The sequence below is a fragment of the Diplotaxodon limnothrissa genome, linkage group LG5, assembly GCF_057381915.1.
Source record: "Diplotaxodon limnothrissa isolate DT_005_m linkage group LG5, D_limnothrissa_male_GT1.1, whole genome shotgun sequence".
NCBI classification, from domain to species: Eukaryota; Metazoa; Chordata; class Actinopteri; order Cichliformes; family Cichlidae; genus Diplotaxodon; species Diplotaxodon limnothrissa.
In genome coordinates, this window is record NC_140600.1 from 19,302,786 (window position 1) to 19,318,837 (window position 16,052).

At 37.9% G+C, this 16,052-nt stretch overlaps 1 protein-coding gene across 5 annotated transcripts in view; it reads right to left on the minus strand.

The window, feature by feature from the left end:
- The window catches only part of scn8ab (sodium channel, voltage gated, type VIII, alpha subunit b), a 40,929-nt gene extending 26,165 nt beyond the window's left edge, over positions 1-14,764 (minus strand). For all 5 annotated transcript variants that reach the window (XM_085354082.1, XM_085354081.1, XM_085354077.1 and 2 more), the window contains exons 1-5: positions 14,483-14,764; positions 5,226-5,344; positions 4,917-5,006; positions 4,694-4,822; positions 2,462-2,553 (exon numbers count right to left, since the gene is read on the minus strand). In XM_085354082.1, the coding sequence (XP_085210208.1) occupies positions 2,462-2,553; positions 4,694-4,822; positions 4,917-5,006; positions 5,226-5,344; positions 14,483-14,764 (712 nt within the window). The remainder of the gene's footprint in view (positions 1-2,461; positions 2,554-4,693; positions 4,823-4,916; positions 5,007-5,225; positions 5,345-14,482) is intronic.
- Positions 14,765-16,052: the final 1,288 nt, after the last annotated feature.

Here is a 16,052-nt window from a genome sequence, read left to right on the forward strand (position 1 = left end):
CAGTGTGTGAAAAACAGCCAGGTGCTGATTATCAAATGCACCACCTCTATAAAAGCAGATGTTTTGGAATTACGGTATTCTGAAGAATTGAATGCAATGTTCAGAGAAACTGCAAATAACCCAAGAGCTACATTTCAAACTACAGATCTCAGTTAGCATGTAAAATGTTAAGTTCATATTGGTATAGTCAGAAAAACACTGAACAAGTATGTTTAGGAGGAAAGCCAAGAGAAAGCTTCCTCTCTAAAAAGAACATGACAACACAACTTAGGTTCACCAATTTCCATCTGAAGAAACTACAAGATGTCTGGAACAATGAGACCAAGGTGGAGATGTTTGGTCATAATGCACAGCATCACACTGGGTGAAACCCAAACAGCATATCACAACAAACACCTCACACCAACTGTGAAGCACGGTGGTGGAGGGGTGATGATTTGGGCTGGTTTTGCAGCAGCACAAGCAAAGCGTAAACTCTTCTGTGTACCAAAATATTCTCAAACGTGAGCCCATTTCTATAGCTATGGCTTGGCTGACATTGAGTCACTGAACAGGACAATGATAAAAAAAATGTGGACAAACAAATATCAGTGAACTTTAAGGAACTGAAGCAACGCTGTAAAGAAGGGCGGTCCAAGAGTGGTTTCATCACAACAATGTAAGAGACTGATAATGTCAAACAGGAAATGATGACGTCAAGTTATTGTTGCTCAAAGTGGTTCTATAAGCTGATGAATCATAAGATATATTGTTGACACACTGCTTCTGCACTTTGTCTTAGTTTTTTGTTAAATAAAGAATGGACAAAATGTCACGTGTTGTTGTTGATTTTAGGTTGTATTTAAATCATTTTAAGATCTGAAGAGTACCCTAACCCTTTTTCTTATGTCCCAATATGTAAAACCTTAGACTTGAAACTTGGTTTACTTTCTTTTTAAAAAAACATAACAACTGTACACAATGTACACAGTGAGAGCTAAAGAAATATGAAGCTGATTTATCGGAACTGTACAACTGTGTAACTTAGGATCCATGTGAAAAAGACCTAATTTCCTTTAAATCTGTGTGTTCATCTATGGGAACATCCCTGAGTAGCTTTCTTTTATAATTACACTGCATCCAACAAATGAACTGCACACAACAGCACAACAAACAGATAACAGTGGACATAATCAGGCTCAATCGAGGAAGCAGGAAGTGAAGAGGAGAAAGAGAGGACAGGTGAGGAAGAGTACGTGCCTGTAGGTAGGGGGTAAGGGGGCAATGAGAGGTGTCATGCAGGTCATTTAAACGCTAAGGCTGAAGGAAGTGACTATGTCAGCATCACTCGTCTAAAACGTGGTGATGACCTTGCATTAACCGAAGAACCATTTCCATCCCGGGCATCTGTTTTTCTCTCTCATGGTGTTGAAACTTCAAGCTGGTTTTACCACACTAAGTGTTGTACGCTTGGAATTAACATTATTGTACCCTGTCTGTGTATGCTGTATGTGTGAAGCATGTAATGTGCTGCGATGGTGCTTACAGAGTTGTCATAAAAATACAACGGGTGAATGTGATGTATATAAAAATACAGAAATGAGACCTATTGTTTGTTGCCAACATAAAAAGAAAATTAGAGCATATGAAATATTTAGATTACAGTAGTACACTACACTCATGTACAGTTTTTCAAGGTACTTGGAAGGTTACCTTGGAATACTTGTAACAACTCTGTGGATTTAGGCTGTCTCGCTAACTTATGTCAATTTGGAAATCAGGACTTAAGTTTCTTATCACACCAAAGAATAGGAAATGAGTGCAAAGAAATGTAACACATTATAATATTTCTTTATATTTTCTCTTTCACTCCCAGGATGGATAAAGATCTTCAAAAGAGAAAAAAAAAGTTTATTTACATCCTGATTAAAATAAAATAAAATAAAATAAAATAAAATGAAATAAAATAAAATAAAATAAAATAAAAAGAATAGCCTCTTAAAGCCAAACGTGTAATAGCATGTACTTCAAAGCTTCATGCAGTTGTCAGATTAGGCTTGGCAGTCTTAGGGAATGAAATAGTGTTAAAAACAAATCCCTGCAGTGATAATTTGGATCAAAGAACGTAGTAAAACTGAACACAGTTGATCTGACAGTTGGTGAAAAAATTCACAATAATTAGTTTGTTCATTTAATCACTTTTAACAACATGCAGAATGGCTTTTAGAGTAAACTTTTCCCTTTAATTTATGCCAGCTCTGGACATTTCTAATTTAATGTGAGGTGCAAGTAGACTGCTAAGCCTATCAAAAATGTATTGCTACCATTTTTGATTATAATAAAAAATAAAAAGTTAAACAACAAAGGAAATAATTCAAAATCAATACCTTCTTTAAAAGTAAAAGAAAGACTAAAATGAAAGAATCAAATAGAGCTAAGAGGTAATGTAAGCTCAGCCTTAGTGTTTAAATGGGAGTCTCACCTGGAATGACAGAAATAGTTTTCAGTGCTCGGAGAACCCTGAACGTTCTCAGCGCCGAGACATTCCCAAGGTCCACAAACTCTGTTATATATCTGTAACAAGGTAGGATGACACACAGAACAGAGCCCCATGACACACAACACACACACACGATAACTACACGCACGTATGCGCAAGAACACGACACCAGCACCACCATCGAAGACCAGGAGGGACACCACGGTGAGAGCAAGAACACCTGTTCAACCAGTGGGAAGAGAACGCAGAGAGAAGAGGAGAGGAGAGGGAGTGGAACAAAACCACACCTAACATCAACCCCGTGGCTCGCCCACCCGCAAACACAAACACCTGGACTCTCTTACCTGGGATAACTGAAATTGTTTTCAAAGCCCTCAGAACCCTGAACGTACGCAGAGCTGACACATTGCCTAGGTTTACAAACTCTGTTATATACCTGCAAGGTGGATCAGATACAGTTACTCAGCAGCCATGCTGACCAGGGGAAAGAAAGAAAGAGGTTAATACAGACTATGTGAATAAGCATCATCAGCAACTGTGATGGAGTGATGTGGATTAGTCATTGTGTTGAAGTGTTTCATTTTAAAAATATCAACACAAATCACACCCAAAAATGCAAAATGCAACAGAAAAATATAAAATCCATGATTTATTTATCCAAATAATTAACTGGTAAGGAAAATTTGCTTGGTATAAACTGGATGTATGCAAATCAAGAAAATTTTGTTTTACCTTGTACTGTAAAATTTATATGTAATTAAATTACACTAAAGCGTTTTTGGGCATGAATATTATTTTGAGTGCATTACAATCAACTTTACTTACAACTTACAATCACTTTAACTGTGAATAAAGCGATAAATGGTTTCATTCTCTCAAATTAACTAACCCCTGTTGCCTTCACACATGCACGACTTGGCAAACAGGAAAAAGGAAAGAAATTCATAATCTATACCCAGGCAAGAGCAAACTGGCAATGAAAAAAGTGTTGATAAGAAACATGCCAGTGTGTAGAATCACAAATAAAACCCCAGTTTAACAATGTTCAAATCATTCTGAGCTTATATGAGTATTTAACATAAAATGTGCGTACTGTACTTTGTTACTATGACTGATAAATTGCACAAAAGTGTCAGATTAAAACTCATATAAGCAAACTGATGTTTGATTTTTTTTTTTAATTTGCCAGGGGGGTTAAAAGCATCCCAGGTAGGTGGGGTCTTTCAGACGTCACAGTGAGGGGAGCTTTAAGAATTTTTGAACCCTAAATTGAGAAGTGTATGGTATAATTTAGAGTTTCTATGCGAGGGACGAGGCTGAAAACCAGTACTGAATGGCCCCAAGCTTCTTGCCAGCAGGTGGGAATGCATCAAGATCAGACTAATAATTCTGCAGTGGAAATCATTAAATGGGCTCAGGAGCACTTCTGAAAACCTTAACAAAACCTAAAATTTATCAGTGCATAAACAAATGCATTTTAATACCATATTATCAACAGCAAAATGCATCCAGAAACTCACTGAGCTCATTTAAGATGGGCCAGAACAAAATAGCTCAGAAACTAAAGAAGTATGACGGCTGAATAGAAAATGATCAAATAAGGAGCTTATTTCTAAAATGAATGCAGGTACTGTGCTATGAAGTATGAGTACAATATGCCAGAAACTTTCATATGGTAAACATGTTAATGTTTCAACTTTTTAGAAAAGTATTGCTGGCATCAGCAGTTAAATTTAAGTTTAGGACCTTTCCCATACCACTTTAAATACGTTATTATGTTAGCTCAGGAAAAAGAGAATAAGATAAAACTAAAGAAAACTAAGGAAAAGAGACTGTCCTTATGTGTTTATTATCAATACGTATGGCAGACTGAAAACTTTTAGGACCCATCCCAACTGAAGTTAAGTCAATTCAATCATTTTAAACGCCTTATAACAGAAAATTTGTTTTTAAGAAGTTTCGAGACTTTTGAAGGATGCACAAACACCCTGATCTGATTCCAATCTTTCAACTTCTCAAAGTCGCAGTTGTTGGCTGTTCTATGATCAATAAAATATAAACTTTAAATACAAATATAATCTGAGTCAAGATTGCAAAAGAAGACTCAGACAGTGCATATTTATCTGTGCCGTTTTCAAGCTGCGAGTTTTATCTTTCATATGGGAGAAGTCGTATTTTTGTTGATTACAAATCAATGTGTTCTGAAGTACTTACGCCATTGAAATGACCATGAAGTCCAGCCAGTTCCAAGGGTCTCTGAGAAAGGTGAACCCGTCGATGGCAAAACCTCGGGCAACAATTTTTGTGAGTGACTCAAACGTATAGATACCTGTAAAGGTATACCTTTCAAGGACAAAAAAAAGAAGAGGACAAAAAAGGTGAGGAGAACATCAAATGAGGATATGACTGCTGAGGAGAAGTATGGAGGTGGACTTACTCTACTTGCTTGGACCACTCCGGGGGATCGCTGAATGTCATGAATATGCAGTTGGTCAAAATCGTACACATGATGATCATGCTGAATAGCGTGAGAACACAGTTAAGGAAAGACTGAACAGTTGCGTCCATAATAACTGAAATATGGCTTTAACATTAAAGACAAACTTAAAGAAGAGCAGTCAGCAGGGACATTTAGTCCTTATAGTTCATTAAAATAACTTACAATGAGCTGGCCACTTCAACAGCAAACAGAAAAAATGTTTTCATTCACTATAAGGCAAACAAATCAAATAACTTGAAAGGATATGAATGTATCAAAATTTTAATAGCTATTCGCCTAAATAGATTAAAAGGACTTATGATGTACAAGGAGGGTGTGGCACTGAAGCGGAAGAGTGTTTTCCCCTTGTTTAAGACTATAAACGTCTGAAAAAGAGAGAGAGACAGAGATAGTGAGACAGACAAACCCTACAAACACTTCTATGTCAAATATTCAGTAAACAGTCTGAAGACCTTCATATTATCTTATTGAAAGTATGATGATAGAGCTTACTGAGCTGACCTCTGAATACACTGGTTTCTTCTGTATCTACAAGGCTGATTGTAATACTGGAGTTTATACTGTGCTTCCTGCTTATTGGTTTGTGACTATACGTATTTGGAAATAATTACCCTGCAATGATCTAAGTATACAGGTTAAAAACGGTAATAAAGAGATAAAGGTACATAGAAAGCAGCAGTAAGAGTCTCTACTGACATGGGTGATCATTCACCCAGGAATCAGGGTTACAGTTCTGTCCTTCTTACATCAGACTGGGACTTTGCCCTGGCCAGCTTTCCCCCTGATAAAAGCTTTGAGCAGCTTCAGGATCAGCAGACAGGCACATGGGAAACTCTCCTTTTCGTGGCCAAATGTCTCTCTTCATCCCAAGTTTAAAGCTCTTACTGGAAGGAGATGGCAAATGCTGTCATCGATCAGGGCAGATCTGCTGACTCTAGGCTCTCAACGACTGCTCCGGTCCCCACCCATAAACAGCACCGGGCCAAGTGGGGCTGGGCACTGGGGTGAGACAGCATTGTGTGTTTGTTTGTGGACGTTTGTGGATGTTTGAGCCCAGTGTTGGACAAAACTATGGGAGGTGACAGTAAGAGGAATTATTTGCAAACAAACACAGGGATACTGTGCATTCATAGCTGCAGCTGCTGCAAGCACTTGTTCTTTTTTTCTGTATCTACATGCAATACAGTTTAGAGATGGTTCACTGACAATTTATAAATGTGTTGTTTGGATGTAAATGTAAGTGAGTTATGAATGTGGACGCTGCCTGGATATTTGTCTTTGTTCACAACAGCCTCTTCTGCGTCTTTATGACATCACTGACAATATCAGCTGCCACTATATGGAGAAAACTGATCATGTTCTTTGTTATGCCCTCACTGAAGAACAGCAATTCTATCCTCTTAGTTCAAAAGCTAATCATTTATATCGCAGTGAGCTTGCATTCATAAAATGTTATGGATGGATATCAATTATCAGTTAGCTCAGTTCATTGAGCTAATCGATATGGAAATAATAATAGTAACAGTAATGATAAGAAGAAGAAGACGAAAAGGACGAGGAATCCTTGTACTTCTGTAGTGATAACCCATATGATAGATGCATTTGGTCTTTAGTAACCACATCACTAATACACACACCGTGAGTTTGGGATATCCACCAGGGGAAAAGAAACGAGGAGGCGACTCAAAGTGTCCTGAATCAAGTGGTGTCCAGAAAACTAATTAAATCAAAAATAGTTCCCTTAGTCTGGCTAAAGACAAAATGTATCCTCTAGATCAGACAACTCCTTACTCTTCCCCTCCTTTTCCCTTCCCTGCTGCTTTTTGTCCATAGATCATAACCACTACTCAAAATATCCTCTTACTTTCTTTTTTTTTTTGAAAAATAAAAAGGATTATCTACTTAATGACCACAGAAAAAAGAGGAAATCACAGACTTGTCCAAGTCTTGTCCAAAGGGTAAATCTCTCCCAGAGGTCAAGTGAAGGTTTTCGCTCACCAATACAGCATTGGGATGGAAGAACAGGAATATCTCATTAGCAGCATATGCCCACTGTGCAAGACTATGATAGGCTAATCAATGTCAAGGATATTGCGATAGATAAGTCATATGGGTTTACTGATGCTTTTAAAAACCTGAGTCATCATAAAACCTGAGTCTCTATTGTATAGTAATCCATATTGTAGTATGGTATATCTTTACCCATCCCGTTTGCTAAGAATACAGGGTGGAAAGGTGCTGCAATTTATTGAAGCATGAACAAGCAAACATCGAAATATAGTCTATAAGGCAAAAACAGAGCTTGTACAATTTGCCAAGCCTTTTTTGTAATTTAAGCAGTCTTCAGGAATAGTTCTCCAGGCTTCCTCGAGGACATTCAATGCTCGTCTGTGGATGTTGACTGTCTTATTATGTTCTTTGTCAAGATGATCCCACACTCCTTCGGTAATTTTGAGGTCCGAGCTCTGGGGAGGTCAATCCATGAGTGATAGTTTTCTACTGTGTGTGTCTCATTATCTATTCATGTTTTTAATGCACTAGCAGTGTGTCTGTGATTATTTTCAAAGGACTGGACTGAAAATGACAGAAAAGGCAGATGGTATCCACAAAAAAAACCAAAACTACAAGAACGTCTGGCTCCTTAGCAGCACAGAAAAGAGGAGTGGATCAAGATTTTTTCACAGTACTCCAGGTCACCCTCTGCTGCATTGGGAATGCAGAAACTTCCGTAGACTCAATTGTAAAGGCTTTCTAACTACTTTATGAATTGTCTCAGCCTGGAGACAGAAAAATCTACTGTTGACGCAAACTTGGCATGATTACTACAAGGTTCGCAAATGTCAGGCAGTTTCCTTAATTGATCATATAATCAATGAATCGCTGAACCTTATATATAGTGAATGAATGAATTCTTTTAGTAAACGTGTCATTTTTACAGGCTATTTTTGCACATCCTAAGTCATATTCTTAAAAAAAAAAAAGTCGAACTAACGTATGAGTAAAAACATATGAGTAAAAAAAAAGGACAGTCCAACTTTTGTTCCTGATCCCAAAAATGGGAGCAAATCTTTGTGGTCAGATATAAATTATAAGAGTATTTTGTAAACTGGAATTCACTTTTCACAGTTTTTAAAGAATAAAACTAGATGGAAGGACCTGCACAAGAAAACAGGCACACACGTGAAGCATGCCATCGTTAGCAGCCACCATCCTGAGTCCAACCAATGAAATCAGCAGCTGAGTGAATGTGTGAAGGATAACTTTGACTGTTTAAATTCTTCAAAGCGCCTAACTGACAGAACAATTTTCCCTGGTTTAATTAATTTCTTGAACAAACTCTGTAAAGTAGGATCACAGACAGTGAATCAGTTCATCAATATGAAATTAAGGTTTTAGCCTTCACAAAGCATTCCAGCGGGATGAAAATATTTAACATGTAGTGAACGAGTGGTTCAATTGCATCTCTTCAAATGGATAAACATACAATCAAATAGAGTGGCTATAGTAGATAAGTACCAAACAAATGACTGTGCGGCACATAATGATTACTGCAGTCATTCACACAAAGTGCATGAAGGTACAGTGCATACGCTTATCACAATAGCACTGATCTATATTGCTATAAACAAATGAATATGCACACCTTTAAATGCACGACTCAGCAGGTCGGGCTTCATTCTACCAAGCCACCTTTGCTGCAAAGCTGTGGAAATGATAATAACTCTCAACAAAGCACATGCAAGAATCAGGAGACAGAATGCAGCTACAATGGCAGTCTACTTGCAGATGTGCTTGTGTTTGCATGGAGCGGACACATGGAGGTACGGGACACAAGCAAAGAGAGCCAAAGAGAGACAGATAAGAGGATGGAGGGGGAGTGATGCAGAACAGAAAGCCAAAGAGCTGCAGAGATGAGAGAGCCAAACCTGAGATGGATGGGTAGATGGAGGGAGGAGGAGGAGTAGGAGGAATTGGTAGGCATGCAGCAGAGAGAGAAACTTAGAGATGAGAAGAGGACGAAAGAGAAACAAAGAAAGCTCAATGAAATCTTAAAGGGGAGATTATAGTAAGTCGCAGGGAAGAGGTGGTTTATTTCTCTTAATTACTTCTTTATGAAACTGACAACAATTAAGTCTTTGTGATCAGCACATGTATTAGAAGATGGACATAAAAAATGTATAAAGCAGATCAAACAAAAATGCACAAACGATTACATTAGAATCATTTATAACCCAAACCAGACAAACATGCAGTTTTTTACCCTTTTAAGATGCTGACCAAACAATAAAGTGGCAAAGTAGATATTATTTCTGTCGTGATCTGGTACACTTTTGCAAGCGAGAACGGTCAAAAACCCAATCTGTAAAGTGTACCTGGTATGGACAAAGTCAATCTAGAATACATTTATGGAAAAGTAAAAGTATTGTTAGACTTGACAAAGTATTATTTCCATAGCACTTCCTTTATGGCAAACCAGCATCACGAGACATGTTAATTAATTACTAAGTGTCAGCAAATATAGCTCATTCGCTGCCGTCGAAACTCAGTGGACAGACGGTCGCATCTAAATATGAATGACTCAAAGCTAATTCACCTGTATCAGAAAAACTGCGTCATCCCACTTCCTTACCCATATGCTGTGCTGCAAACAAAAACCAAACACTTTCCACCCCTTACCCTACCTTCCCTCTTAATACCAACCTGGCTAGCAGTGAAAGCACATTCAACCCCCCTCCCCTCCCTCTATCCGTTCCTCACTCAGCTCAGAACAGGAGGATGCTGTGTCATCAGAGACTGAGGACTCAGACAGAGCACTAAAGCCTGGGCTTCATTCTAATTTACTACACCGCGAAAGAAAAGAACATGCTAGAGAGGAGGCAGCGGAAAGGAGAGGAGAAAGGGGAGTAAAGGAGATAGACAAACACACTGACAGAGATGATGGGATAGGGACATAATGTAATGGTGTGTGCAGTGCTACATGCTGAGCTTCAGAAGCAACCGCTCTTTTCGCTGTGAGCTCCCCTTGTGCACCCACTAGCAGTTGCTGCCCTGCACAAGCCTGTGCAGACTGGTAGACTGGGTGCTGCTAGAATACGACAGTTACAGAAATGCCACATACAGAAAGCACATCAAGCTTTCAAACTAACAAAACCAGAGCTTCTTTTTCTCCACACAGTACCACTTTAACACTGCATTAAAGTGCTGTGATCAGGTTTCCTGCAGCTGCAGCTGATGGTAACACACACGCAAACACACATGAACGCGCTCAGACACACTCATTGACACACAGCGCAGCGGTGAGCGATGGTGGGTTGAGCAGAGGAGACGAGCAGCCCGAAAAGGTGATTGCAGAAACAGGGGGGGGGGGAGTAAGAGGAACTAACTAACTAGAGTAAATTCCATGGTTATGATCAAAGTTAAATACATGAGTGGATTAGGCAGTTCACTGGTACGAAAGATGGTATGATGTTGCTAATTCACCACATAATTAGCTGCGATAAGGGAAGCAAATCGTGACTGAGCAGAATAAAGAGAAATCAAAACCTGTATTGATATGTTCAGAAACACATACTGTATGCAGGAATCAGTGAAGCCAAAGATGGATGGAAGTGTAAAAGTTTAGCACCCATACCTTATTTACCTAATTTAGTGTAAATGTGTTCTTCAGCCATGCAGCATAGTCACAGCTGCACCAACAGAGCTGCTCAGAGGATTTAAAAACAAACAAACTAAGGACTGTGGCTGTAAGTCGCCAGTGAGGCATTTTTATATTTCTGAGTGATCTTATTTAGCTTATGCATGTTGACACAGCACATAAGTGTACCTGCAGCAATTATACGGTATTATATTAACTTTTGTACCAACAGAAGAAATATAAGTCTAAAAGACCTCTCGCATGATATTCTGGTCAAAGACCATGTGGAAATACTATGCTATGCTACTTCGTTTGAAGCAGAACCCTGTATACTGATAATGTAGATGTTATCATGTCATCATAACCATTTTAAAGAATACTTCCGCCATGTACCGCAAATCATCTGGACAGTAAGAGCATATAAATACACAGGGGGTTGATTATCATTACACTACTGTTTAAAAGAAAACTCTGCAGGAAGATTTAGATCAATCTGAAAAATTATTCTTGGCCTTTGTAAACATGAAGCAATTATTTTAAGAAAATAGCAAATGAAATATATAAAGACAAATGTTTATTTATTCAAATAATAAATCATTATCAGAAAACATAACAGCTAACGAACAGCTTAACATAAACTGAATCAAGTAAATTTCATTTGACCAGATTTCATTAAATTTAATGTTTCATGTAACAAAATGACATTTTTACACTTTTTGACTTTTTTTTTTTTTAAGAATGCTGAATATTCCAACTGAATATCCCTGATTCAGTAGTGTGTGTATATATATATATATATGAAAATTGCGAAAGTAATACCACTATATAAAAGTAATGACAAACACAGTTTTACCAATTATAGGCCTATTTCTCTACTGCCTCAATTCTCAAAAATTCTAGAAAAACTTTTTAATTCAAGATTAGAAAAATTCCTTGAAAAACATCAAATAATAAATGTTGGTCAGTATGGTTTCAGAACGCAAAGAACCACTTCAATGGCGATAATTGAGGCAGTAGAAGAAATTACTGATACACTGGATAAAAATAAATATGCAGTTGGTATTTTTGTTGACCTCAAAAAGGCCTTCGACACAATCAATCACTCAATTTTACTGGATAAATTGGAAAGATATGGTATTCGAGGGAAAGCTGGTAACTGGTTAAAAAGTTACCTAACAGGTCGGGAACAATATGTTAGCATAGGGCATTACCATTCAGAGAAACTTGGTATTACATGTGGTGTTCCCCAAGGGTCAGTGTTGGGACCAAAACTTTTCAATGTATACATAAATGATATTTTTGATGTTTCTCAAGTACTTAAACTCATACTGTTCGCAGATGACACCAACATATTTTTCAGTAGCGATGATTATACTGATCTTGTAATGACTGTAAACAGGGAGCTAAAATTAATAAAAAAATGGATGGACATAAATAAATTATCATTAAATATAAATAAAACTAAAGCAATGTTTTTTGGTAATTTAAAATATAATGTAGAATTACCAATTATCATTGAAGGTGTACCAATTGATAATGTGAGTGAAAACAAATTTTTGGGAGTTATAATTGATAACAAAATTTCATGGAAACCCCACGTCAGACACATAAAAACCAAAATTTCCAGAAGCCTCGCAGTTTTGAACAAAGTGAAACAATTCCTTGATAAAGATGCACTTCGTACTCTGTACTGTACCCTGGTTCTTCCATATCTTACATATTGTGTGGAAGTGTGGGGAAATACATATAAAAATACAACTAATCCATTAGTCACAGTACAGAAACGAGCACTGCGTATTATTCACAAGGCTGGTTATCTAGATCATACTCACAAATTCTTTCTTCAGGCAAAGTTACTTAAATTCCAGGATCTGGTTAATTACAATACATCCATAATTTTGTATAAAGCTTTTACTAAACTTTTACCGGCAAATTTACAAACTAGATTTGAAATTCGAGAAAAGGTTTATAATGTGAGAGGCTTTGGAGAATTCAAATTACCCAGAACTCGAACAACCCGTAAAGGCTTTTGTGTGTCTGTATGTGGTGTGAAAATCTGGAACAGTCTGAGTTTACAATTGAAACAATGCAAAAATATTCATAGATTTAAATTTCTCTACAAACAGTTGGTCTGGTCACAGTATACTCAATGATGGGTTTTAGTGTGCTCTGTAATGTCTGTCCTCTTACCATTGCTGGTATGGATTCCAAAATAAAAAATAAAAAATAAAGTGTGCGTATGTATGTACATATATGTACTTGTGTGTGTAGATATATATGTATGTATATGTATGTGTGTCTGTTACTTGTAGTTATTACTGCCTGTTACCTGTGGTAATGCAATTTATAATTTATATATTCTGTATTCAGTTATGAAGGCTCTAATTGTTGGTTGCGAGCTGCCGCTTAGATGCTTGTATCTGCCCGGGGCTGTTGATGGGTCTGTATGCAATGATGGGCGTAGCTGCGGGAAGTTTATTGTTTTTTTTTGTTGATGAGTGAGTATAGGGGTGGGATTTAATAAGTTTTCTTCGTCCCACTCCTTTTTCAGGCAAGTTTTGTTTTTTGTTTTGTGTATTTTATGTTCAATATAGGTATTTGTTGTGCCTGAAAATGAATAAATAAATGAATGAAATGAATGAATACACACTACTGAATCAGGGCTTTGGCTCAATAGATAAGAAAAGGCACATGTACTTAATAGTTCCATCCAGGCTACGAGGAAGTGCTTCTCGTTGAGATCACGAGTCTTGCTGACTGGGCTTCTGGCGTCTACAGAGCCCACAGATTCTCTTACACATTATCCCTGCTACCACACTGGAGACTGGCTACTCCCCACCTATACACAGCTGAAAGTACTATTGCACACTCCAGCCTTTTTCTCTCCACTCCCTGTCCTCTTCTGCCATCTTCTGCCTTCCACTACTCATTCCTCTTTTCCTAGTATGGAGTGACAGGAATCTCAGCGCCGTGGGTCTCATTAATAAGAAATACATGATTTGGGGGGGAAATATGAGTTTGGAGTTTGGTACAAACGCTGCGTAACAATGATTTTGAGAGAACACTGAGAAAACCTTTGATTTTTTCTGGTTTATCTATTTTAAAATTAAAGAAATGTACTGTTTAACACTAAAACTCAAAAAAGAAATCACACACATATGCTGCGCTGATAAACACAATCCAGTTAGATCGTTTTTTCTCCTCCGCCATCCTGACAGAGCACTTGTTATGTGGGAGTTTGCTTTGTCGTAACAGAATTCAGTTCACAATAGCACTGAAACATGAAGGCAAATTTGTCGTCCCCTCCAGCTGTTACATCATCTTTATTATGCATTAACACATATTATTAATCAACCCTGCAGAAACCCGAGACTAACCGCTGCCCAAGAACTGCATTCCACAGCAGCCCTGCAGTGTTGCACGAGCCAAATGTCCTTCTTCCTCAGCTTTGCTTTCATTGTACAAGTGTAGTAAAAAAAAACATATATGTAAACTCACAGATATTTTATATTATCAAAGCACACTCTAATGACTGCCTCGAAGCCCCAGTACCATGACTAAAAAATAGTTTTGAAAAGCACTTGATTGCCTCAAGGTCATCTTTGTTATCTCTAGCTCTGTGGTAACAATAATTTGATTTTTCTGCTTGAAGTGATATGAGATCTAAATTTGTTGTTCATTTCAAATCACCTAATGTGTTAAGTTTACAGTGATGGCAGTTGCCCATCAGGGGGTTCAGGACAATGGTTTAATACTATTCAGAGAATTCAAGAGAGTTGGAATCCTTAAACTTGATTTAATATATGTAGTGTTTGTCTGGTAAGAAGAGGACATTTGTTTAGTGGAGTAAGGCTGTATAACAACTTACTTTCTGATTCAGGTAGAACGGGTCCAAATCCTCCAGTGGTGTGGCCACCATTCCATCAGGGATATCGCCGTAGATGAACGGCAGGCTCTTCCCAGCCTCCAGGTCACTGTTGGGCTTGGGCTCATTTTCGTCGGATGTGTCGCGGTGACTGCTGTCTGATCTTGGCTTGGGCGGCTTCTTGTTCTTCTCTTCTTTGATGCGTTTCTCGATATTAGCGAGTGACTCCGGGGTGAATTTCTTGAAGCTGTCAGGTCCTGGGGGTGCAAGAAGGGGTGCGGCCATGTTTTCATCCTGCAGCTATTTCCTCTTTATTTGTTTTCCATCCCAGACATCCAGCTCTGATAGGAAGACAACGATAAAGGGTGGAAGAGTGAGAACAGATACTCAACAAAGAGAAAAAGAGGGTTAAAAGACATAAAAAGTGCAAGCATCTAACCATCAGCCTTAATGACTGAGGCACACAGACAGCATTGAATTCCCTTTTGTTCTCACCTCTGTGACCCCAACTTTACATAACAAGGAGACGTGTCAAGTTTTCTCTTCTTGAGTTTATGCACTGTACGTCTGATAGCCTCTCCTTCAAAATATATCTGACATTAAATTCTGCATTTACTTTACATTTTATTTGCAGCTACACAGCGCCTAAAGTAGTGAAGAATAAAATGAAAAACCATAATGTGAAAGTGGTAGCTCTCACTAGAAGAGATATCCAACTCTGCAGCAGCATATGTGCAGCTTTCAGCTATGGAAATGATAAACCCAGATATGGAAAAACTAAGCTATGGTGGAGTTCAAACAGCTCTTGCTGCTAGTAGAAATGTTAAGTGCACACAGGCAAATTCAGCCCTCTTCAGTGCAAAACAAACACACAAGCCAGAAAGCACCAGACATTTCTCATTTCAGTAAAGTCAGACATGAGAACACTGTCACCAAAAGAACTTAATAAACTTAATGCGAGTCAGGGTGGGGTTTCATCCATGATGATAATGTAAATATTCACTGTGCATGATGAGCTGGCTTTAAAATACATTTAGCTTGCCCATAAATCACAGTTTTTGTGATTCAGTGTGACAAATTCATCCACCTGACCCCTACTGTGATACACTTTACAAATGCCACATTCCTGGTATCCGACATCCTGTAACAACAGTTAAATGATTGATTAACTTTATTAATTACTGATTTATAATCGTTTAACATTCTTAGGCACAGAACCGTTTCACACAGTAATGCATAAGATGTGGTTGTTTTGTTTGATTTGTAGTACCAAGTGTGAAATAAATAAAAATGAAATGAAATGAAATGAAATAAATGATTTTATGAATTGGTCACTGTTATTTAGCCTCTCATACTCTGACTCATTGCTTAAAAGTAAGGTTATAATACTGTCTTCATGCACCCTGAATAGATAGATTTCAGTCCCCAGATGGCTGTGCATGCTCTATAATACACTGTATTAAACAGTCAAGTCAAAAATTCAAACATGAGTGTGTGCAAAACATTTAGGGGAACAATGGCAAGGTTACAGACCTGGGTATAAATCAAAAACGAACTCAAAAGCAATCCACAG